The sequence below is a fragment of the Cheilinus undulatus genome, linkage group 16 (assembly GCF_018320785.1).
Source record: "Cheilinus undulatus linkage group 16, ASM1832078v1, whole genome shotgun sequence".
In the NCBI taxonomy this organism is placed as follows: Eukaryota; Metazoa; Chordata; class Actinopteri; order Labriformes; family Labridae; genus Cheilinus; species Cheilinus undulatus.
In genome coordinates this window covers 14,286,743-14,311,756 of record NC_054880.1, presented here as the reverse complement: position 1 = coordinate 14,311,756, position 25,014 = coordinate 14,286,743, and the positions used below count along the sequence as shown (strand labels likewise).

Sequence of the window (25,014 nt, the reverse complement as noted above, 5' to 3'; positions counted from 1 at the left end):
GAATCAGATCAAAAGAATGTACCCTTTGGCTGAAAATTCACCAACTTTCCAAAGAAATCCACAAACTCCTCCATTTACTCCAATTTAATGTTTTGGCAGAAACATCAGGAGAATACCAAAAGAAAGGAGTTCTTTAAATCACTGCCTACGCTCCATTTCTCACACTAACAACATGAAATTAACATGACTGTTTTATCAAAGCTTTATGATGCTCATGGTGTGATCTGTTTGAGGATAGCAGTTACAGGCTTGGCACTGAAAGAGATTCAGAGGGTGTTTGTAAGGGAAATCCCTCTGAAATCAGCTGTGCCCGTCGGCAGATATTCGTGTCATGGATTATGTTCTTCAGCTTTTCTACAACATTTGTTTGAATATTTGTTGCTGTTTTTGCATTTGTAGTTCGGTGTCCGCTATTCAGAATGCAGCATTTACAGCACAATTCCTTCAGAAATTGTATTTTCTAGTTATATAATTAAGTTCGTTTTAGTCAAACAAGCATGATGATGTCAACGTTACTTAGTAAGTTGTGATTAAACATAAAGATCCTGGTCTTCATTTATACCTACACATCTAAATGACAGTAAAAAATTAAATGTGTTTGTATGTCAATATTTTCTGTATTATAATAGGTATCTATGGTGTTATTTGACTTATCTGTGTGTCAAGCACATTTCATGAGACTCCTGAGCTCCTAAATGTACAACAGTAACACTTTCTTTATGTTACATCTTCATTCTTCATTAAGGTCATCATCACTTATCATCTCATCAACAGTGCAATCAGCTGTCAGACTCTCCTCCTCATGTAACCACAGCAAAGATTTAGATTTGATGTTTGATCATAACAAGCACAGATGCTCTGATACTGCAGAAACACGAGAGGACAGATTTAGTACCGAGTAGTATATCTGGTCGATACCGCTCATGTTTCTGCTTTAAGAGGTGTTCTGTAGTACTGTGATGCTAAGATGGTGACGTTTTTAGATCAGGCATCAATCTGTCTCCAGGTGAACGGTCGATCACCCGCTCGACTCGACCTCCTCTTCTTGCCGCATTGGAGAGAGAAGAGGAGGAGGGAAACCACTGTTGCCTAGCAACAGGAGGTAGTGGTGTTATCAGTTAGTCATAAAACATGTTGTTAAAATGATCGGGCCAACATGCAGCAAACGTGACTGTTTGTGCTGTTACATAAGGAGAGGCAGAATATGATTGTAATTTGAGTTAAATATATGAAGAGCAGATGCAGAGCTCATGGTCAAACTGGCACTAGAAACATTTCCATTCAGGTCATGTCTGGAGACATTTGTGTCTAAAGAAACAGAAAATTCAGCTTGTTGTGTTTGTCATGGTGCAGTCTGTGCCCACCTGTGTGTTTTTGTGTCTTCGTAGCATTTTTTTCTGCTGACTTTATTGTTTTAAAGGAGCAGGAGACAACAAAAGAACTAAAAGTGTTCACATAATAATCAAATTGTTTTTACATTTCATAAGAACTAATACAGCTATTTATCTGTTCTAAACAGAAGCATAATGACTCTGTAGGGCTGTAGTCTTCAGGTGAGAGAGCCACATACAACAGCAAATCATCTGCGTAACTGTGTTGGATGATGTTCTGCAGAATATGACCCCAAGGAAACATACAGGTTAAAAAGAAGAGGTCCAAACACTGATCCCTGAGGGATTCCACATGCCAAAGCCACCCTGGCAGATTGACAGCTACCAAGAGTTAAAAGATAGCTACAGTCCTCAAAGTAAGACCTAAACCATTTCAGAACTGTTCCAGAAAGCCTAAGTGTCAGGCTACAGCCACCAGATTGTTAACTTCCTTTAGATTGTTAGCCTAGCTTAGCAAAATGACTGAAAGCAAAAATAAACAGCTGGACTGTCAGTATCTATACATAGGCTAACACCATATTCTTAAAATCACTAGTAAATCTGCATATTTTGTGTGATTTAAGTGAGTGCAGGGAAACAGCTTGATCAGTGACTTTCTAATATTCTCAGCTGGATGTTTTTCTTAAATCTGACTGAGGAGACTGGGTTCCAACATGAGAATTTTATCTACTAAAGCATTTAAGATAAAAGAAAGAGTGACTAGAAAAATATTTATCTCATACATTTAATTCACAAGATAAAGAACAATGAAAGGAGAATATTAAGGCAAAAAACCCTAAGTGTTAAATTTACCCGCCGGTCTTAAGTTGAAATATTTAGAGAGAAAATGCTTCAAACGTTTGTTTCTTTTTCACTCTGTGTTTAAGAAGTTTTGTGTTTTTCATTTAAGATTCTGTGTGAAGAGTTTCTCGACCGGAGCGCTCTCTTTCTAAATCATTTATCTGTCACTTTTCCCTCTCTTACTGCGGCTTCAAAGATTCACAGACACACTTCAGACAGTTTCTCTCTTCACATTACATTAAAAGAAGGCAACAACCTGTGACTAAAAGCATTTTTGTTCAGTGCTATGGAGGTTGATTTACTCCTGTTGAAGGGTTTATGGTGTGTGTGTTTTCACTGGTCCTTACAACGTGTTTCATTATGTTCCACTGATGTCTGAAATATTTCACCACATGATGCTCAACAACAGTTTTGTACTGAGTGTTTTAAGGTCAGAGAAATCTGATGCTAAAAATAAGCAAGACTAATGAAATGCCAGAGCAGCACACTGCATTGAGGTTGAGTGAGGTCAAATAAAATCAGAGTTTTGTGTTTTTGAGTGGTAGTGTAACAAAAATTTACTGAGATTTGCTTCTCTGTGTCTTTAATGTCTTCATGTATGGAGGCTGCAAGAAACATGCTGCTTCTTGCTTTTTTACCAGGGTTTGTTTGTCTAAATAAACATACATAATAATGGTGTTTATTTCCCATTTTTCCCTACATTTTTACTACCATTTGACAACATTCTCGTTTGAATCACTTTGTAAGGAAGTATTTGATTCTTGGAAAAAGTTCACTCTTTAGACAGAGTTTTTATGATTGTTTGTGTCATTGGTACACCTCCATCAGTGTGAGTGTGCACCTGTGAGACAGAAAACAGGAGATAAAGACAGTTTTTGTGGTGAGAAGCTTAAGACTAAAAAGTTACTAACACCGCCCTCTTGTGTCAGCCCGCAGCCTGCGTCTGAGCCCCTGGGAGAGCCGCATCGTGGAGCGGCTCATGACGCCGACGCTGTCCTTCCTGGCTCGCAGTCGTAGCGCCGCAACTCTCCTGAACAACAGCGACTCTCGTGAGTGTTAAAACCTGTCATGGTAATGAAGGAATGAGCTCTGTGGTGTTTGTTTAATATGTGCATATTGAAGTTTTTATTAAAGTGAGCTATTTTATTAGGAGCATGTGTTTTGTCTCACCCCAGAAGTGCCAGATGTGTGCCCTCGGTGTATCTGAGTATCTGACATCTTATCTGACGCCACATAGAAGCCCCAAAATAGTTACAGTTTCCACAGACACTCGTGCCCTCACTTGGTGGGTGGACAAGTGTCTGCCATTTCAGCCACTGAGTTACAAAAAGTTCAGACTAGGGACAGAAATCAGTAAGCAGGAAGCGGCTTTATTTCATCTGAAAAGTTTCAGCATTTTAACACCTACATCTTAATGATGTTCATGGTGGTCAGTACAGATCCTCAGCTGATGAAATATTGTTACAGAAATGTCTGGAGCTGTAACAGTACGTTAATGAAGCCATATGATGAAGCTGGGCTGTTACAGTAGCTTCATCAGGCATTTAGTTAGTTTGTGATGAGTATAAGCTAAAGACCACTACATTCTCCTTCCACTAATCTCAAAGGAAATTAAGAACTAAATTCAGCAGATCAACCAAACAGTCAAATAATAACTAAGGTGACAAGGATTATGTTTTACAGCTATACAAAAAGTCCTGCAATGTCCAAGTCCATCAGTAGTTATTATAGATTTGATTAAGTAGTAAATTAGCATGATTTATGACTGGTTAAATACTAGTTATTCCTGTGACCATTCATGAAGTGAACATATCTGATGCTTGAACAGTTTATACCACAAGAGTTGTACTTTGTGCATTTGTCACATTAAAAATAAAATAAAATGAAAGTTTTATTGGCATTAAAATCAAGTTAGATTTAGGAAGAAAGCCTAGGTACAACAATCCTATTTTAAAATACCTCCCAAAGTTTTTCAGACAGATTTAACAACCACAGGGCGGTCATTTACAGATCACCTGATATAAAACTTCATTATTACATAACTTCTACATTAGTTCAGTTTTACACCCATCACTGATGAACCAGGCTGGTGTTTGCCTTCAGGAAATCAGGTCCGTATAATGTGAAGAAACTCAATTTGTGACCACATACCAATGTCCATGGTCCAGGAGTAGCATAGATCTCTCTCGGGTCCAAATATCCCTAATTTAGGCGAATATTGGTCTGTTTTGTTTCATTTTCACCTGCTAGTCACAGAGCAGAAATCTTTTTGGTCACTCAGCATGGCTGAGCATTTAATTCACATGCTGAAAGTCACAAAGTAGAAATAATTGGTTACGCCAACACATTTGTTTACGTAAACGACATAGACGACTACTGATAAGAGATTGGGAACATTTGTTCGATTTCTTAAGCAGAAGATTTCCATCACCATCCCTCTGCAGCTCTGTTTTAAGGGGAAAGGGGGCACTCATAAGAGAGTTAAAAGTTAGAAATGAGACTGAGCTTGAGTATCCAGCTTTAATTTATTTGTACCACATATTTGACACTGTACAGACACAAGGGGAGGGAACTGGCAACTATTTGGCATTTTTCTTTATAAGTAAGTTATTTCTGTCTGTTTGACTGAAAAGAAGCTTTCAAGTAACAATTCTCTTCAAATGCATCACTGGTGTTTTTGATGAATGATTAATGAAAATTAATATGAAATTAAAAAATGCCAAATAACACTCTCAAATTGAAGATGAAAGCTTTAGAGGGATAATTTTGTCAAAATTGTTTCTTGATGACCTAAAAGTATCTCATTTACAATGACATAAAAAGAAAATATTAAACTGAGCATTTTTCCTTAATGTTAAATAAAGCTGATAAATAAGGTTACAAGGCACTTATTGTATAAAAAAATATAATTAAGCTTGCAAGCCATAACCAGAAGAGTTAAAAACTCTGAATCTTCCCTCCTCAGCTCTCATCTGTCGGCAGGATTTGAGTCGTTTTCTTATGTTGTTGTCGTGTTCAGTTTGTGGTCCCTGTGAGGCTAATATCATCACCCTGCACGTTGTGTATTTGTTTGTGTTTGTGTGTGGGCCCTGACCTCGGCCCCTCTGCCGCTCTCTGCATGTTGGCGTGTCACTCAGACTCTCACCACTGCTCCCGTTCAGCCTCTGCCAGCCCACTCAACGCCTGCTCCCACCATGCACACCAGAACGCCGAGCGCTGGAGGGTCTCCTCGGCGAGCACGCCGGACATCACTCAGAGACAGCGCCGGAGAAACTCCACCCCGGTGCGCACACTGCCTCCTTAAACATGCACATGAACCTGATGTCTGCATAGGGCTCTGGCCTAACTTTTCTATTCATTGTCCTTTTTTCCCTCAAGGTGGACAAGAAGAAGAAAGAAAAGAAAGACAAGGAGAGGGAGAATGAAAAAGAGAAGAACGCTCTCTCAAAAGATAAAGTGCAGATGAGGAGACAGACGACATCTCCAACAACCACCACTCAGAGATCCAGGCCAGAGACAAGGTAAGAAAACATCATATATGTGTGATAATCTGGGCTTTATTAATAAAAACTCTTAATGAAAACTATTTTGAAGTTTGAGCGCAGCAGAGAGAGGAAGATAGGGCAGGTTAGTATCTGACAGATGGTCCAAGGTGCTTTAATCTCACCACTAAAAGGGACTCTGCTGGACTCCATTCAGACAGTCAGCAGTCGAGGTTCAGTCTGCCAGCAGCAGGTCTGTGTTTGAGACGACTCACAGACAGAACGGGGTTTTTCCTAACTGATGCACACATGGGGAAAAAAGATGGCACCTCGCCCTGTCTCCTCTCACGTTACCCCCCCCACCCCACCCCCTGCAGCCAAAGAATCATAGCAACTGAACGTGGAGTTTCAGTTTCATACATATGACCTAGATTTGTCTTTATGTGGCACACTGGGAACCTCATTACCCCTTTTTACAGTGAAATCTCATCCCCTATACCACCTGCTCTTCCCTTTTCTTTCTCTTTTTCCCATACATTTCTCCTCTAAGCACCCCAAGGTCCAGGAACAGACCTCCGTCACCAGCCGCTCCTAAAAGTCGTCCGCTGTCCCCTCTGGTGCCCGCTGTGGCCTCCAAAACCCCAACGGGCAAGAAGACTCCTACTCCCTCTGGCACTAAAACCCGACCCAAACGAGCCCAAACGCCTGCCAGAGTACAGCCCCAGACGGTCACTACAGTCGCCGTGGAAACAGGCCAAGAACCCCAGCAGCCTGATGCATCAGAGGAGAAAAAGAGTGAGTGTGCCAAAGAGATAATAACCTACAGGCTTCAAGGTGACAGGGAGGTTTTTGGCCGACATTTTTGTGTGTCGCACATAGTCCTACAGAGTCTTTTTACTGATTATGCTACTGTCTGATTCAGGGTTATTATGTAGTTCACTAAAACTAAAGACATCAGTAAAACTTCAGTATTAAAATTATCTTAGGCTACTGAAACTTAAAAATAAGGCTTGACAAAAAAGGAAAGCTGCCTAAAATTGTATTGTTTGCTTACAAAACTAGATAAAGTAGTCTTTGACCAAGCATACCGACTTGTCCTTTATTATTGGTCTCAGGCACGGTGATTTACACATTTGGATGAGATTTTTTAATTCCAGAAGTTTGAAAAGGGGTCTTTTCTTGAACAATATTTGTAAGAAAAAATGGGAAACTAGGACACTGACTCATGCAGGAGTGGCATCAAGTGTGCATACATGAATAAATAGCATGTATTTACATATTCTACAATATATCTCTAATAACTATCTGCTTTGACCAATAGTTAGTTAGCCCAGGTACCCGGTCCTAGGCAGTGTAAACTGGCTTGATTTGATTGGTCACACAATGATTTTGGATATCAAGTTGCACATAGGTGTCAAATTTAAAGAAGTAAAATGAAAAGTGAAAAGTAGCTTATTTTATACATGTTTAAATGGTATGATATTTTTTTCTGGCCCTTTTGGGTCTTGCCTCTGACAAGGATCCCAAAGATAAATAAAACTAGCACTGAAACGAATAAAAACTAAACTAAGCATCGTTAACAAACAAAAACTAAACTTAACTAACAAACCAGCAGTGAAAGCTAATTTAAACTAATCCAAAATAGAAAACAAAAAACAAAATAAAAATAAAAATAAAAAATAATGAGGGATCGAAACTTTTATAACATCTGTGCATCACCTTTATAGTTCTGTTTCATCCACTCCATGACCTTAATTTACTTTTGTAAAATAATCATGAAAAAAAGCCTTTTCTTCTGCAAGTTCACTTCATATCTTTCACCTTTGTTGGTAAGTTAGCCCACATAAATGTCAACTGCAAAACTATTTTATAGTTCCCAAAATAACACCCCCATGTACCTAAGAAAAGTGGAGCCCCCTCCAGAACCCTAGAGAGAAGACAAAGTGACATGTTGCCACCAAAAATCAACATAGATTTTAATTGTTTCACTGATAAAACTCGACAGAAAGGTCTATGCATGCTTTTCTTATCAAAAGACCTTTGTATAAACTACTTAATAATTACTTTATCATGGTTTTAGTCAATATTTGCAAATCTAAATTTGGCAGACAAAGCCTAAGCTCTTTGGCCCCGCCAGGGGAGTCCCAGACCGCGGGTTGGGTTCCAATACTTTAGATCATTGGTTCCCAACCTGGGGTCCAGGACCCCCCAGGGGGGCACAAAAGATCTTCAGGGGGGCGCAAGGCTTGCCAGTGCACCTGTAAAGTAATTTAACTAAAATTCAATTATGTACAGAAGCCCTGAGTTGACATACATCCGCATAGAGATGAAACATGTATTAATGATAACCTCGATAAAAATAAATCCCCCACAGTTATCATACTGTTCAAATATTAATTATCATGATAGTCGTTAGTGATAATCGTGCTTTAATATCACAGTGAATAACATTTAGTCAGCATGCTACATAGGTTTGTTGACCGATGGATTGGAACAAAATGTTCAGGTCGACCTGACATGTAAAACACCCAAATTCATTTAAATAAAGGATTAATTTGGAATAATGATAGATTTTAAAATGTGTAATCTGGCAGTCTGTAAAGATATTTTCTCAGTCTTTCTTTATTGACATGCCCTTGGTAACCCAGCCCTGCTGCATTTTTAAAAATATAACCACCCTGTTCTCTCTTCTCTCTCTGACAGGCTCTGGTAATGTTCCTGCCATCGTGGTCTCCTCTGCTCCTCTCACACCTCCCTCCCTCAGCCCACCTGTTGTATCGGTGGCCTCTCCAGCTGTGCCAAGTGTAGAGCCTGCCGCCAGCAGCGCCGCTGCTGCTGCTCCTGCTGCAGCCTCCACCAGTAACCCTGCCTCGTCTGCTACGCCAGCAGCCGCGCCTGCCAGCAAACCTTCAGCCGGCACCAATGACCCAGAGGAGGCCGCTCGAGCCCTGGCAGAGAAACGCCGACAGGCCAGGGAGCAGAGAGAGAGGGAGGAGCAGGAGCGTCTGGAGCAGGAGCAGAGGAACAGGTACGGTATTATGTCAACAGCAAAATCCTTTGTAAGTTTGTGACGCAGCGTCAAAGAGTACAAGAAGAAAAATTGCGTCTAAAATATCAATATGATTGTGTTTATTTTAAAGTAATAACAGAAGGACCCTACAACATAATCCAATAAAAGAGTCCTGTGATAAAAAAAATACGAACTTACCTTTTATGACATCACATTGTAAGTTTATTTTGTCTCTCACATCTGGTGACCTTAATAAAATCATGTTAACAGCACAAACACAAATTTGTGGTTCCTCCAAGTGCTTAATTTCCTAATACCTTCTATTTTTAAACTGAGAATGATTGCAGGAAAGTAGGGATTTGCATGAAAAACTTGCTCCTTTTAAATAAAGTACAGGTAAATAAAAGTAGTAACTTATCTAAATTCATTAGTTTTTTTTGGAAACTTGGCATTTTTCTCACATTTTTAAGCTGGCTGTAGATAAATATATGACAGTTTTTTTATATCCTATAAAAACACTTAAACTGTGACAAAGATTAACATTTGGTAGTTGTAACCAAGTTTTTATTTTACATAAATATACCCTAATCATGTTCCTAATTTTGAACAAATATCTTAGCTTTTTCAGAAAGCTGAAAATTGATTGGATATTGGCAGCGCTTTGAGGTCAATAACCCCAGAAACTGTTGCTCTTTCTGTATTTGTGTCATTAGAATATGAAATACTGTATTTAACACTGATGTGTCTTCAGGATCCTTCGGGAGGAAGCAATGGCTCGCGAGGCAGAAGAGAGGAAGCGCAGAGAGGAGGAGGCTCGATTCATGGCTGAGCAGCAGCGTCTGAGAGACGAAGCCCAGCGAGCTCGAGAGGAGAAGGAAGCGCAGGAGAGAGCCAAAGCTGAGCAGGAGGAGAACGACAGGCTGCAGAAACAGGTCAGTGACCTAAAAAACTCTTTTTTTATAGCCATTTTACTCTACTCTGACTAAGGGTAGAGCCTTATTTTATCTTATTCAGCTTACTCAGTGAAACCAGTATACTAACAAGTCCAGGAGGCAAGGAGGGCCACTGAGGGAGGTTTCAAATGAAGGTTAGAGGATATTAACATAGAAAATGATTCTCACATTTGAAATGAATAGGGAGTGAACCTAAAATGCTTTACTTTCATATTTTATGCAACTTGGCCCACTGTAACACTGAAAACCTGCCCTGATTTTTCTCCATGAATTCAGTGAAATATCAGCCTCAAATCCATCTGTATTCATTGAACGCCCAGCATGTGTTTAATCCGTCTCTGCTATCAGGCCTGACACTTTATCTGTCAGACACATGATCACTTCCTATTAACTGTAAATACTGTTTAACCCTCTAAATTTCCATTAACCAACGTGAACCCTGTGATCCCCCACATGCAGTAAGCCCATTTACCATCTGGGCAGATTAATGCACACGAGGATGCCTGAGCTGTTGGAGTGGGGCAACGTATGAGAGGGAGAGGGGATACTGTACACGAGTTCAAACATCAGGCCCTGGTCTGACTTCCTCGCCCCCTGACTGTCTGGCATCTGGGCAGATTAGAGGAGAGGAGTGTGTGCGGTTGTCGTGAATGATGTGTGTCAGGATAGTCAGAGGGCCCTTGTCTCCCAGTCTGCCTGGCCTGATGCCAGCTGGTGACCTCCATAATGGTGATGAGCGCAGGCCGAGGCAGCCATTGTGATCGGGGGTGATAGTGACAGGCCTGTGTTGCTTCTGTCTTGCAACACTCGTCTCTGCTGTGGGCTGATAGTCGGAGAAGCAGCGTCAGTGTACGCCATGCCTGAAGCTATCAGCCATGCTTGACTCCCCTTTTCCCCTCAATTGGACCTTTGTTCAGCCTGACAGCACGCTCGCGGGAATGGCCTCATGTTTAAGTGTCAGGCTCTTTGCAGGCTGAACAGTCTGAAAACATGACTATTTAAATTATTTTCAGCATAATCAAACTGACACTGGTAACATGAGCAACAAACAGGCAAAAACACTTTACACTTTTTACACTTGACAGATGTGATTTATGTCCACGTCATAATTTAAGTTTTCTTGCTCACATCTGTGTTGTTGGTGCTGAGGCTAAAACCTCAGTGAACCATGTAATAGAGTTATTCAGATAATATCAACTCAGCCTGAAGGCTGCACATTAATGTGAACATGTGCTGCCCCCTGGTGGTCAATCATTGCTCTAAATTACAGCACATTAATGCAAGGATGAACAGCGGTGGGAGAGGTATTAAGACTCAAGTCAAAGCATTTTTGAGTTAAATAATGGAAATTATTGTTTGTACAAACATTAAAAGATGTGTTTTAGGCATATCGTGGAAGTATATATATATATATATATATATATATATATATATATATATATATAAGTGTTTCCTTTTAAAGGTACAATACATGCACTATATGGACAAAAGTGTTTGGCCACACCTGTCGATTATTGATTTCAGGTGCTTACAAACATTTGTGATACAAAATGAGTCGTTCTTGAGAATTCAGTGACTTCAAATGTGCTACTGTGATGGATGCTGCCTTTGCAATGAGATGGAATGTGATTGGATATTCCTCAATCAACTGTAAGTAATACGATTAGAAAGTGGAAGCATTTAGGAACAACAGCAACTTAGCCATGAAGCAGCCGTCCAGGTAAAATCACAGAACAGGATCAGTGATGTAAAAGTCACCAGTGCTCTGCTGATTCCATCACCGAAGAGTCTGAACTTCCACATGCATTAGTTTAAGCACAAAAATTATGCAGTTGGAGCTTCCATGTCTGAGCAGCTGCATGCAAGCCTCACATCACCAAGTCAAATGCCAAGCATCAGGTGGTGTGATGTAGAGCATGGGAACGCTGGACTGTGGAGCAGTGGAAACATGCTCTATAAAGTAAAGACAGTCCAAATTTTTCAAACTTATGATATAAGACAGAGGCAAAGGTGAAATAATGTCTTTGTAGCCTTGAATCATTAATTAATGCCACATCATTTTCCTGTCATTGAATTTAACTTTTAATGATTTAAGTAATGTACGTGAGATAGTGTTATTTTGTCCTCTTCATATGAATTTTCTATGTTTTGTGTTTTCAGAAAGAGGAAGCTGAAGCCAAAGCCCGTGAGGAGGCCGAGCGTCAGCGCCTGGAGAGAGAGAAACACTTCCAGAAAGAGGAGCAGGAGCGTCTGGAGAGGAAGAAGGTGAGAAAATAAATTCAGAAAGTCAAACGAGTTCACACTCGAGTTTATCCTGATGCTTTAAAAGACACCACCACAGCAGGTTATCCCTCTCTAAGCAACTTCTCTGTCTGTTCTGTCCAGCGCCTCGAGGAGATCATGAAGAGGACTCGTAAAAGTGATGCAGGAGAAAAGGTCAGTTTGGTTCCTCTGACTCTTATAAAGGCTTGAAGAAACTAAAGTGCCTCTCTATCTGAAATATAAACAACTTTTTTTCTTTTGGATGGCAGAAAGAAGTCAAAGCTCCACAGATCAACGGTAAAGAGTCAGAGCTTAACAAAGGTAACTGTTCATGATAAAGAGCTGCTCTAATATTATACAGCCTGAAAAATACTAAAAAAATCTTGCTGAATGTGATCTCTCTGCAGCCGTTAACCTGCAGAGTCCAGACCCGGCTATCCTCAGCCCATCACAAAGTGTCTCTGGTCTTGTTGTAAACGGGGTGCAGCCTGCCGCCCACCAGAACGGCGTCTCAGCCAACGGTGACTTCGAGGAGATCATCCAGCTGAACAACGGAGGAAACCCGGCTCAGAGTCAGAGCGGGCTAGTCAGCGAGCCGATCATCGCCTTCGAGGGCGGAGAGCCCTTCAGGATGAAAACAGGCCCCATGAAGCCTCAGCATGTCGCAGGTATGATGAAGTGACACGAGATTAAACTGATGAGACGGCAGAGTCTGATAACTGATTTAGACTGTGTGATTAGCTTGAGTTTAGGATTGGTTGTTTTTGGACTTAGAGGGTGAATAGACTAATCAGGGATTTCTGAAGTCTAAAGAAATTCTTCTGAGCTGTTCTCAGATTTTCCCCTCATGATGTCATATGGGGAGTTAGCTCCGCCCCCAGGTTCAGTTGGGCGTCCCTGCATGGAAAAGTTCCTCCCTCCTTTCATGATCCTCCTCTCAGGATCAGGAGAGGCACATCCATTTCCTGAGAGGGGCGGAGTCAGACAGCTCAGTAACATTTAAAGCCACAGACACAGAAACAGTTCGTTCTGAGCAGGGCTGAAACAGAGGGGTTTTTTTAGACATGCAAAACTCCAATACTGGAGAGTTTTTTCAGCAACAAACTTCACAGGCATGTTTTGGGGACCTCTGAGACCAATATAAACTTTTCTTAAGGGGATAAAATATGTGACCTTTAAATTGTGGTTGCAATTTTAGTCCGGTCACTGTAAAAAAATGTTGTGTTGAAAATGACATTCAAGCGGTTGAGAAATAAAACATCTCATAAACGACATATCACGCACTATATGGACAAAAGTATTTGGCTAATTAATGAATTCAGGTGTTTCACTCAGACCTGTTGTCACAGGTGTATGAAATCAACCTAACCAAGCAGTCTCCATTTATAAACATTTGTGACCCTGAATGTGTCTTTCGAAGAGTTCAGTGACTTCAACGTGGTACTGTGATGGATGCCACCTTTGCAATAAGAAGGTTGTTGAAATTTCACCCCAGCTGAATATTCTATTGATGAGTTTGATGTGGAAGAACTGGACGGGCCAGGGAGCCCTGACCTCAACCCCATCAAGCACCTTTGGGATGAGCTGGAGCAGAGATTGGGTTTCAAGTAGTGCCTGACCTCATAAATGCTCCACAGAATGAACGGGCACAAATTCCCACAGAAACACTCCAAAATCTTGTGGAAAGCCTTCCAGGAAGACATGAGCTGTAAAATCAAGCTGACTCCATATTAATGTGCATGTATTTGAATACAATGCCAGTGCAGTCCTTGTTGGTCTACTGCTCAGGCGGCACATTCTGCATCTTTGTTGTATTTCTTTTTTTTTGTGCAGTTAAATTCAGAGGATAGTTTTAAAATGATTTTGAAGCAGTTCTAAGTTCTTGAGGGAGTTGAGTATTTGGATGTGACTTTGACTCATATCAACTATTAAAGATAACGTCTCACCTTGATCTCTCTCTGTTTCTGTGTGTCCTGCAGAGGTCCTGTGAGTCCCCACACCTCCAAGGAGAAGCGCCTTATGTCTCTGCTTGAGCTACGAGATTCATGCCACACCACAGCGGCTTATTAAAATACGTGTGCCAAAACAAACCAACGAACTGCGCTGACTTCACATCTACAGTTTATCTGCAGCAGAGGATGGAACAGAAGGAGCAACAGAAACACAACAAACTCATCTGAAACATACAAAAAAAAGCAACAACAAGTATTCTCCACCGCGTGTTCTGGTGCAGCATTTGTTATTGTCACATACAGATTCTATGGTGCACCTTAAAGATGACTGACTGTAACAAAGTTTAAAAAATACAGTATAAGACCCTGGAAATACATAATATTTGACAATGGTTGTTATTATTACCGTCATTAAGACATTGTTGTTGTTATCTTAAGTTGAACTGTGTGCGTGTGCGTGTATGTTTGTTGTCTTGAATTATTGAGTTATTTAACATGGGGAGCATTGAAAGGACAGGCCACAGACAGTGTATGTAAATGTATAAAGAGCCTGGCTGCCTCGGCCTCCTGTTACAGGGGATCTGTGAAATAAAGCTTTATGAAAAGGGGCTTGACTTCCTGCCACTCTGTCTGCATTTATTATTCACAAAACACTGGAAACAATCAATTTCAAGATACACTCTTACTCACATATAGGCAACATGCATTTTTTTTATTATCCTGATATTTTGTCTACAAATAACTCTCTGGGACCATCTTTGAAAATGATCAGACAGAAGTATTTTATGAAAATACCTAAACATTTTTTTAAAACCCATGAAAAATTCCCTGAAATTTCCTTCAATAATTTCCCTGAAAAACCAAAAGATATAATACAAAATTTCCTGAATTTTCTGAAAGCAAATTCCATCCACAATTTTCACAAATTCCCCCAAATTTACAAATCATTTTTCCCAAAACTCAATAGAAAATAACAGAAGGTTTCAAGCACATTCCCTTTGTATTCAATACAGTTAAAAAAAAATCTGCAGAGAATGCCACAGACGATTACAAAAAGATTCTCAACAAATTCAGCCAATCATCCAAACAAACTCACTTTAAATTTTGACATTACTTAAAATTTCTGAGAAAATTCTTTAACTTTTTTTTTAAAACTCATGAAAAAACCTTCAAATTTCCCAAAATATTTCCCAAATGTATCAGGAAAGCTTTCTGAAAAAAAAAAAAAAAGATTTACATTAAATTTCCCATGAAAATTCCATCCAGAATTTTCCTATCATAATCCCCCATACTTAAAAATGAATTCTCCCCAAACTCAATAATAAATTACAGAAAGTTTCCAAACAAAATTCCCTAACATTTTCATGAAAATTCTGGAAATCACCCCCAAAACTTCCAAATTCTTCCAAAATTGCAAATAAATTACCAAAATTTTCATAAAAGTACATAAGAATTTCCCAGCAAATTCCCCTCAAACATCAAATCAGACTCCCTAAAATATACAAACATATCCCAAAAAAACAGTGAGAGTTTTGAAAACTTCAGAGTAATTTATTCCATTATTTCAAGCAAATTACTTCAATTAACTTCAATGGAAATTCTGGACAATTATCTCAAAAACCAATAGCAGAATTCTTCACCATGTTGTAGCCACATTTTTATGTCTCCATATGAACAGGCTGGGTCTCAGGAGGTTAAATGATTTCCCGGAGAGTTTTAGTTTCAAGGCAGTCTTACAGCAGCAGTGATTTAGTTTCCCCTTATCTCAGTGAAACTAGAACTGTTATCTTTGAGGTTTAACTTGCAACTATTTTGCTCGTTTGATTCTTTGATTTCAGTGGTTATGTCTCTAGTAGAACTTCAAGTAACCTTTTGTCTGCAGTTGTGTCCCACTACTCCTGTCCTGGCAGGGAGAATGTTTACATTCACATAAAGTGACTCTGGTAGATTAAATCTATCTCTTAACTGACGCTGAAGTAAGGTTTGAAAGCAAGACTTTCATTTGTGCAGAATTTCTTTTCTTCTCTGCTTCAGTGCTGCCCTCTTCTCTCCAGAAGGTGGCAGCACTGACTCTTCAGGTCAGATAGTATTGAGACATCAATGCCTCATAATGGCAGCTAGTGAAACAAGCATGTGGCGCTTTGTTCAAGACAAATCTGAAACAGTTGATAAAGTAAAAGTGAGGAGAGACAACACACAATAACAGAACACATATTCTATAAAAAAGGATATAACAAGAAGAAATCAGACAAGAAATTTAATAGAGAACAGGCAAAACAAACTTATAGTAAGAGCTCTGCCTTTGAAAGTTTGTTCTAAGAGTGATTTATTGAAGATACTTGGCAAACACAAAAATCGCTGCACCTTTCCTCCACTCATGGACAGGTTCTTCTTCTCTGAAGTATTTATGAGACAGATTTAAATGGGAGTTATCAAACTTTAAACAGCAGAAGCACAGATATCTGGACCGTTATCACGGGTGTTGCAAAGCTCCAAAAAGCCCCGAATTCCCATATCTTCATCTACATACCCTTTGGATTTTATATCTCAAAGCTAGAGCTACAAAAATAACACAGGCTACATGTTATAAAAACTTAGAGACCAACATTTAAAGCTTTTGATAAAAATGCACAAACGTAGACAAATATGACTGCACCAAGAAATGCATTAAGGTCTTTCGATGAAGGGTCTATCAGCATCACTGTCTATAGCAGTATCTGTCTGTACATGAAATATTAAACACATCTGAGGTTTTCTTTATTCTGATAAGATAAAGCTTTTAAAATAGATCAAGAAAAGTGCTGTGGAAACCCCAGCACCACCCTGCTGTTGTGCAGTCTTTCTTGTTTTAGGTGTATTCTCCTCATTCACTCTGAGGTCGTTTAACTTCAGTTTCCTCATTCTGTTAGAAAAATGATCAAATCCCTGAAATTACCAACACAGTTACAAACCTGTCGGGCAATGAGAAAAGGAAAGACAATACTTAAAAACATGGATACAAAGCTATTTCTACAGCTCTAGGACTCCAGCGAACCACACTGAGAGCCATGATCCACAAATGGGGAAGACCTGGAACTGTGGTGAATCTTCCCAGGAGTGGCCAGCCTACCAAAATTACTCCAAGACCACAATGATGACTCATCCAGGAGGTCACAAAAGAAACCAGAACAACATTTAAAGACCTGCAGGCCTCACTTAACTCAGTTTAGGTCATTGTTCATGATTCAACATTAAGGAAGACACTGGGAGAAAACGGCATCTATGGGAGACTTCCAAGGCCAAAACCACTGCTGAAGTCTCCTCTCACGTTTGCCAAAAAACATCCTGATGATCCCTAAGACTTTTGGGAAAATATTCTGTGGACTGACGGGACAAAAGTTAAACTTATTGGAAGGTAGTGCCCCTTGAAAACCTGCTGTAATTAGGGGCGCCATGAATTTTGATCTCTACTCATCACTGTTGAGTAGGAATCAGAGAAACTGCTGAGTTTAGTTTGGTTTATTTATCGAGGGACAGTGTGCAATGACGTTGATCGTTCATTCAAAGTAAATAAAAACATGGTTGCACCAGATTTAGCCAGTCGGTAATTTCCATCTGTTGTCCCACATAAAACTGACACAACTCATACATGAAAGTCCCAAAAACAAGGGCAGACACCTGACAAGACCACAGCTGACAAGACAACAAAATACACTCTTAATCATTATAGAGGGCGATAGATAAGTCCAATTATATACAAACTCTATAAGGGTAAGAAAGTAGTCTAAAATTTTCACATATGAATGGTCATCAGGGTAACTCTGTGACTGGTTGGGAGAAGTTGGAGGAAAGGCTGCTATTCTCAAAATCTAAGTCTCTTCAGTGTGTTTGTTGCTCTTTTATTCAGTATATTTATACGATTTAACAGACTCTCATGAGGTCTCTGAGAAACATGATTTCATGAATGACCAAACACACATTTCAACAGGGTCTCTTTATTTTAGCTTGTGTGTTTTGGCTCTGGCTTTTTGTGACACTGAATCGAAAACCGACTCCTGACAGCTCTGAGGTAAAGTTCACTGAAACATCAAAGATTTTATGCTCTCCAGCATTTAAGTATTAGATGCCTTGTGGTCACTTTTTCCCTTCAGCTCCAGGTAACTCTGTCCTCAGATGATCCCTCGAGCTGCTGGTCAGTTTACACCTGTCACGGTGCCGCTACGTATCACATTTCTCACAGAATACACTGGACTGTGATCAGGCTGCCATTTGGGGCAGAGATGTGAATCTGGACAGGAACCAGGAGATGAGGACATGCTGTCTGTCACTGTTTACTTTAGTTTGGACCATGACTTTGTACCTGGAAGTATTACTCATCATACAGAGTAGCATGCAAACATAGAGTGGATGAAGAAGAGCTGTCAGAGCAGAGCTGAGCAGATAATCATGCCTCTATTATCCTCAATTGTTTGTCTTATCCTCAGGTCAGCATTTGAAAGCATTAAATTATTCAATTCTTGGGTTTAGAGCTAAAACCCCAGCTCCAAAAAAGTTGGCAAGCTGTGTAAAATGTAAATAAAGACAAAATGAAGTGATTTGCATATCTCATAAACCCATACTTTATTCACAATAGAACATAGACTTTATTTCAGATGTTAAAACTGAGACATTTTACCAGTTAATGAAAAATATCAGCAGCAGCAGCAACACAAAAGAGTAGCGAAGTTTTGTTGTCCCGTTCTTGTCTGATGTAGGATTCTAGCTGCTCATCAGTCCTGGATCTTCTTTGCCATATTTCTTCTTTTACTGTGAAGCCATGCTGCTGTGATGAATATGTGGTTTAGCATTGTCTTGCTGAAATATGCAAGGCATGCCCTGAAAGAGTGGCTGTCTGGATGGGAGCATACAGTATGCTGCTCTAAAACCTTTGTACACCTTTCAGCATTGAAGGTGTCACACCGTCACAGTGGTTGGGGGGTTGGGGATTGGGGTGGAGATGCTACAGGGAGCGCTTGGGTGAGAGAATATGATGACAGAGGCAGAAAATATTCATATCATCAGAAATAGATGATATGAATATATGGTACAGCAACAGAACAGCAGCTTCAGGTAGCAGGTCACAATTCCTGTGTAGCAGACTTTGCTGTGACATCCAATCATGTATGATATGGCTGCTCTTTTATGGTGGCTTCTGTCAGAAGACTTGGCATTATAACTATAAAAAATGAAGAGTTTCTGCAGCTTTGTAGGCTGTTGGACAAATTTGAAGTAATATTAGTGCTTAACTAAAAAAAATCTGTGCATGTGACATACAAGGAGTCATTTTTTAAAGCCATCTTGGTGAAAATTCCACGAATTGCACCTTTAGCCAATCAAACTAGGCATGTATGTGCTCTTTAGTAAAAACAAAACAAACTTGGGCCACAATATTCAAATTGAGGTTGAGGGTATTTTAATACCTTGCTGCGTGTATCTGTCCTCCTGTTCCTGGGAACGTTTGTATTTGCATGCCTACCCACCTTTTTTACTGCATGCTACAATGAGAGGTCATATACCCAGGCATTTATCTCCAATCACACATTGACATCGCTGCTTTATGGTCCAATCAATGAGGACCCAGAGATAAGATCCTGAAGAATAAAAGGACTGACATGTATGTGAGTGTGAGGTTGTGTGACTCATTTTGCTGTTCAAATTTACTTTGAACGTCAGCCAACAGGATACAAAGACAAACAGACATTTGATATATCCTGCTTGTCCTCTATGAAAGAAGATTATGATTGGAATATGAAACATCTATGTTCAAAAACAAAGTCAAAACCGGGCGTATTACTCACTGTGGGTCTCAGATAAACAAAAGGGCTTCAGAGAGAGAACTATTTATAATTGAGATGTGATTTCACCGGGTGTCTGTCAGACAGTTTGTCGGTCGGTTGCAGGTTCTTAACAGCCGGCAGGGTGGTTTCATCTTCACACGTACTATAAACGAAGAGGCTGAGATGTCTGGCTCTGCTCTGTTTCACAGCACTCTCATCCTGCAAGGTGAGTCTTTTCTTTCTTTCCCTTTCTATGCTGCAACACTGACTGTATGTAAAGTCTTTACAGTCTATGTGCTGGAAAGATCTGGTGCTTTTACTTGAAGTTCTTGTGAGGAGTTTTTAGCTGGTTATGAGAGACTGAGATGAATATGGACGTCACTTTATAACCTACAAAAGCAAAGGAGATCATCAGTGAGACCTTCAGTTATTTCTGTTGTCAGTTTTACTAACTGTAACCTCTACTTTGGGGTAAATGTTAACCGTGATTAAAAGCTTGCTGCAGAAGCAGGTGTTTTGGGGGGTACATTTACAATTTCAAAAGTCCTCAGAGAGTTATGTTTGACTGTGTAAATATTTACCCTCTTCAAGGCAGTATTTAGCAGATGCACGTTTGGCTGCAATTACAGCACTGAGTCTGTGTGGATAGGTCTCAATCAGGCTTGCACATCTGGACATTGCAGTTGTACTCCATTATTCTCTGCAAAACTGCTCAAGCACAGGTTGCACAGAGATCAGGTGCGAGCCACAATTGGGTTGAGGTCCAGGCTTTGACTCGGCCACCCCAGAATGTCTGTGTAGCTTTCGTTGTATGCTTTGGGTCTTGATGAAAAAAATCTTTCTCCCAAGTCATAGTTCTTTTGCAGACTGAATAAGACAGTCCTCCAGCATTTTCCTACATTTTGCCACTCCAATTTTACCCTCTACTTTAACAAGCCTTCAAGGGTCATCTGTCAAGAAGCATCCCCACAGCATGATGCTGCAACTGTGCTTCACAGTGGAGATGGCGTGTTTGTGGTGGTGTGACGTGTTTGGCGTTTTCTCTGATGGTCAAAAAGCAGAAAGCACCATTTAGGTTTCTTCAGACCAAAGAACTTCTTCCACTTGACCATGACGTCTCCCACATAACTTTTGGGGAACTCTAGTCCAGATATAACGATTTTTTTCAACAGTGTCTTTCTCTTTGCCACTCTCCCAGTTGTTGTCTGCAGACTCTCGCTTATCTCAACTGCTGAAGCTTGCAACTCCTTCAGAGTAGTCATAGGTGTCTTGGTGGCCTTTCTCACTCGTCTCCTTCTTGCACGGTCACTCAGTTTGTCAGGATGGCTTGATCTCGACAGATTTACACATGTACAATATTCCTTCTATTTCTGATGATTGATTTAACTGAACTCTGGGGGATGTTCAGTGCCTTTGAATTTTTTTTAATCCCTCCCCTTACCTATACTTTTCAATGCTCTTTTCTCTGAGTTGCTTGGGGTGTTCTCTTGTCTTCATGGTGTAATGGTAGCCAGGAATACTGATTATCCAGTTACTGGAACTTTCGGACACAAGTGTCTTTCAGCTACAATCACTTGAGACACATTCACTTCACTCAGGTGATCCTCATTTCACTAATTGTGAGAGTACTAGCACCAACTGGCTGGACCTCTGTTGAATTAGCTCAGTCACTTTAAATATTTATGCAACCACTTATTTTACATTACATATTTTTGTTTGATCAATATTACCTCGTAGAAATCTGATCTTTTTTCTGTCATTTTTGTTTGTAAAAAAAGCAAATTAAAAAAAGCAAATTTAGTTCAGCTAAAAAACATGATTCTTCAGCCACAGATCAGTGACTGTAGTTAATCTTAATGAGTGTTTACACTCATTTCTATAAAACCCTGTTATGACTCCATGGCGGAATAGATATTGACTCTTTATGGTGCCTTTCTGGCTACAAATAAAGGACAATAAAGAGAGGTGGACACATATAAGTTGAACCAAATACATCAGGGAGTGAGAGAAAAAAAATGAGAGAAGAAGAGACAAAATAAGCAGATAAAAAGGAGACATTAACCACTTTAAAATACAGGAATTAATGCATAACATCTGATTTTAAATTGTACTCCTCCTTCTCCTTCTAAGTGTCCTGTTTGCTTTGTCCCCGTTTCTATGTTTGCTCTATATTCTGAATGATGACACAAAAGCTCCACAGGTTTCATGTTGCAGCGCCTGCACTCACCACTATCTCATAATCTGTTCACTTTCATCTCCTGACCTCACTGAATCAAAGCCATCCTCTGCCCCTTGGTATCCAGACCTCCTTGGTGAAAGCATAAACAGCTCCTAACAGAGAGTGACGGATGAGCGGCCATGCTTGCTCTCACATTGTGGCCCGAGCAGAGATTTGTCAGGACGCTAAATTTAACTGTGGCACATCCCATTCGTCCAACACCTGTGCTGTGAAGGAAAAGGAGAGTTAATGGAGACTGTTTGCATATCTCAGTGGAAGGTCAACGAGGGGGGATTTGATGACTGCATGCCTTACAGTTGTTAAAATTCAGACCAGGTCTTTCTGCAGGCTGTGGAGCGGATGTCATGTTGTTATCGTGCAAAACGAAGAACAGGAAGTCGGTTTAAGGCTCAGGAAAACGGCTGAATTGAGCTGATGTTACTCACAGCACCGACAGTTATTCAACGCAGGATTCCTGAAACACATGCAGTATTAAAAGTGTCTCCTGTATTAGGAGACAAAAAACTCAAGTTTTGCCATTTGTACTGTTAAAAGAGAGACAGAGAGAAGAAAACAAAGAACATAAACAGATTATATTCAGATGCTACAACTCGTTTTCAAATATTGAAGCTGTTTTGTACTGCAGGTGTCCATTTCACTATCAGATTTACGTCCAGAATTTGACTGGGCCACTCCAAAACCTTCATTTTAAGCCAATCAGAGAGGGACTTGCTGGTGTGTTTTGGATGATTGTCTGGGATTACCTCCTTCAAGATTTTCTGGTAGAGAGCAGAATTCATGGTTCCATCAATCACGACAAATCCTCCAGGTCCTGAAGCAGCAGTGGCCCGGACTGTCACACTACCACCACCATGTTTGACTGTTGGTATCATGGTCTTCTGATGAAATGTTGTGTTAGTTTACGGCAGATGTAATGAGGCACCACCTTCCAAAATGTTCAACTTTTGTTTCATCAGTCCACAGAATACTTTCCCAAAAGTTTTGAAGATCATCAAGATGCTTATTTTTGGTAATGTGAGACAAGCCTTTGTGTTCTTTTTGGTCAGCCTTGGTTTTGACCCTGGTACTCTCCCATGGATGCCATTTTTGCCCAGTCTCTCTCTTATTGTTGAATCATGAACGCTGACCTTAACTGAGTCAGCTGAGGTCTGCAGGTCTTTAGATGTTGATCTGGGTTCTTTTGTAACCTCCTGGATGTGTCATCGATATGCTTTTAGTGTAATTTTGGCAGGCCAGCCACTCCTGGGAAGGTTCACCACTGTTCCAGGTATTCCCCATTTGTGGATAATGGCTCTCACAATGGTTTTCTGGAGTCCCAAAGCCTTAGAAATGGCTTTGTAACCCTTTCCTTACTGACAGATGTTAATGTCTTTGTTTCTCATCGGCTTTTTCAACAAATGTGGTTAATCACAGTTAACTGGTGATTGTTGAACGTGGTGAGCTCAGGGTGTTTGAGGGGCAGGGATGAAAATAATAAAAGTGCACGTGCTGTGTGCTGTGGGGAGCCATTGCTCAAAAAGTTCTCAAAAATTTCAAGTGAAATAGACAGAAATCTTGATTAAGATTTTTTTTTTTTAATCATTATGATTACTTTCTACACCTGTGTTAAAACATACATACACTGAGGGCACTAAGCCATTTTTTCCACATAAAGGGCACTCAAAGGGCAATTTGTACCTATTGTCTTCTATTTGGCGAGCACCAATGAGGACTCCTCATCAAGTTTTGTACTATAAGAGAGCACCTAGCCATATTTTGCCTACTTAGAGGGCACAGGACAGTGTGAACCTTACACTAAATCAGGTGAAACTGCACCATCCAGAATCCACTTTGGCTCTCAGTCTTTTTGCATCTACTCCTCCCCCTCCCCCTGTACTTTTGTGGTTGAAATTTAAAGAGCAGGCTGGCAGCTCAGCTGAAGCATTAGCACTGTCTGAACCCCCAAACCCTCTCCTCAAATTACAATACACAAATAAAAACAAGAAGAAAAGTGAGGGAAGCAAGACAAAAAGAAGGAGTTATTTAGAATAAGACACATACGAGCAGATATCATGGCACTGTCATAAAAAAATTCACTTTTTACTAAAGTAAGATGTACAATTTTTTAAGATATTAAACAGATACCACATTTAATCTAGTTAAACATTTTTGTTGCTGTGCAGAATATTTTTGTTACAATAGTTAATTTTTTTTTCTTATGTCAACATGTAACTAGTGACCTTAAAGTGAAAATTATAACACCCCATAAAAAGTGATTTATCTGCTGTATTTGAGAGAAACTTTGCTGTAAATCAGGTCTTGTATCTGAGGATTGTTGGTCTTGTCACCACGTTTGATTTAAAGAGTCTCTGAGGTGACCAGGTACTGTTAGGCCCAACATGACGGCACAATGATGTAAGCATGTAATTCAGCTTATAACAACCTTTTCTTTAATGTTTGACTCTCTTGACATCTTAACAAAATCAGTTCACTCCTCTGTGTGAACAGAAACTCACTCTACAGACTGTAAATCTCCTGACAGCGATCACCATTTTGCTGCAGATTTTTGCAACCCAAACCTGACTGTAGTCTTACTCACAGCTTCAACAGACAACATGTCGGTGAGATGAGACAGAGAATAACTTTAGACAGGGAGAGTGTGTTTGTTTGGCTGATTCCCAGCAGTCCCCTGAGTGGTGTTAGTGTGGTATCTGTGTGTGTGATAGGAGGGGTTATGAGGCTTTTAGTTTGATAAAAATAGTGCACAGGACTGTGGACAGAGTAAACCCCGCGAACAGAAGAGTGAGACTAAAAGACAGCTGAGGTGAACAGCTTACACCACAGAACTAAGAAGATGAGGAAGAAAAGGTGCTAAAAGTGAAATGTTTTAAACTAGTTTACTTCATCAGCAGTGATGACCCCGGCTTACACCCTGTATGCAGTCACTGACAATTAGCGGCAATTAACATAATATATGAAGTCAAAATAAATCAATATGTATGTGAGCTTTGAAATGTTATGACACAAAAATTTTAAAATATTGTCTTGTCTCAGTTAATTATCCATACAGATGAATGCATCACATTTTGTCACACAAAAACCAATGATAGCTGTCATTCAGTCAGCAGGAATTTCTTGATTAAAACTCTCATGTAATGTTTCTGGGGGAAG

General features: G+C 40.0%; 1 protein-coding gene across 6 annotated transcripts in view; it reads left to right on the top strand.

Annotated features, from left to right (window-relative positions):
- LOC121523931 (MAP7 domain-containing protein 1-like) overlaps nucleotides 1–14,438 on the top strand; it is a 62,078-nt gene extending 47,640 nt beyond the window's left edge. For 4 of the 6 annotated variants that reach the window (XM_041809012.1, XM_041809009.1, XM_041809011.1 and 1 more), the window contains 11 exons: nucleotides 3,101–3,220; nucleotides 5,309–5,454; nucleotides 5,550–5,692; nucleotides 6,204–6,448; nucleotides 8,357–8,681; nucleotides 9,415–9,595; nucleotides 11,777–11,881; nucleotides 12,002–12,052; nucleotides 12,148–12,199; nucleotides 12,286–12,546; nucleotides 13,858–14,438. In XM_041809012.1, the coding sequence (XP_041664946.1) occupies nucleotides 3,101–3,220; nucleotides 5,309–5,454; nucleotides 5,550–5,692; nucleotides 6,204–6,448; nucleotides 8,357–8,681; nucleotides 9,415–9,595; nucleotides 11,777–11,881; nucleotides 12,002–12,052; nucleotides 12,148–12,199; nucleotides 12,286–12,546; nucleotides 13,858–13,868 (1,640 nt within the window). In that variant the 3' untranslated portion in view covers nucleotides 13,869–14,438. The remainder of the gene's footprint in view (nucleotides 1–3,100; nucleotides 3,221–5,308; nucleotides 5,455–5,549; nucleotides 5,693–6,203; nucleotides 6,449–8,356; nucleotides 8,682–9,414; nucleotides 9,596–11,776; nucleotides 11,882–12,001; nucleotides 12,053–12,147; nucleotides 12,200–12,285; nucleotides 12,547–13,857) is intronic. The other 2 variants (XM_041809013.1, XM_041809010.1) reach the window with 1 other exon arrangement.
- The last annotated feature ends 10,576 nt before the right edge of the window (nucleotides 14,439–25,014 follow it).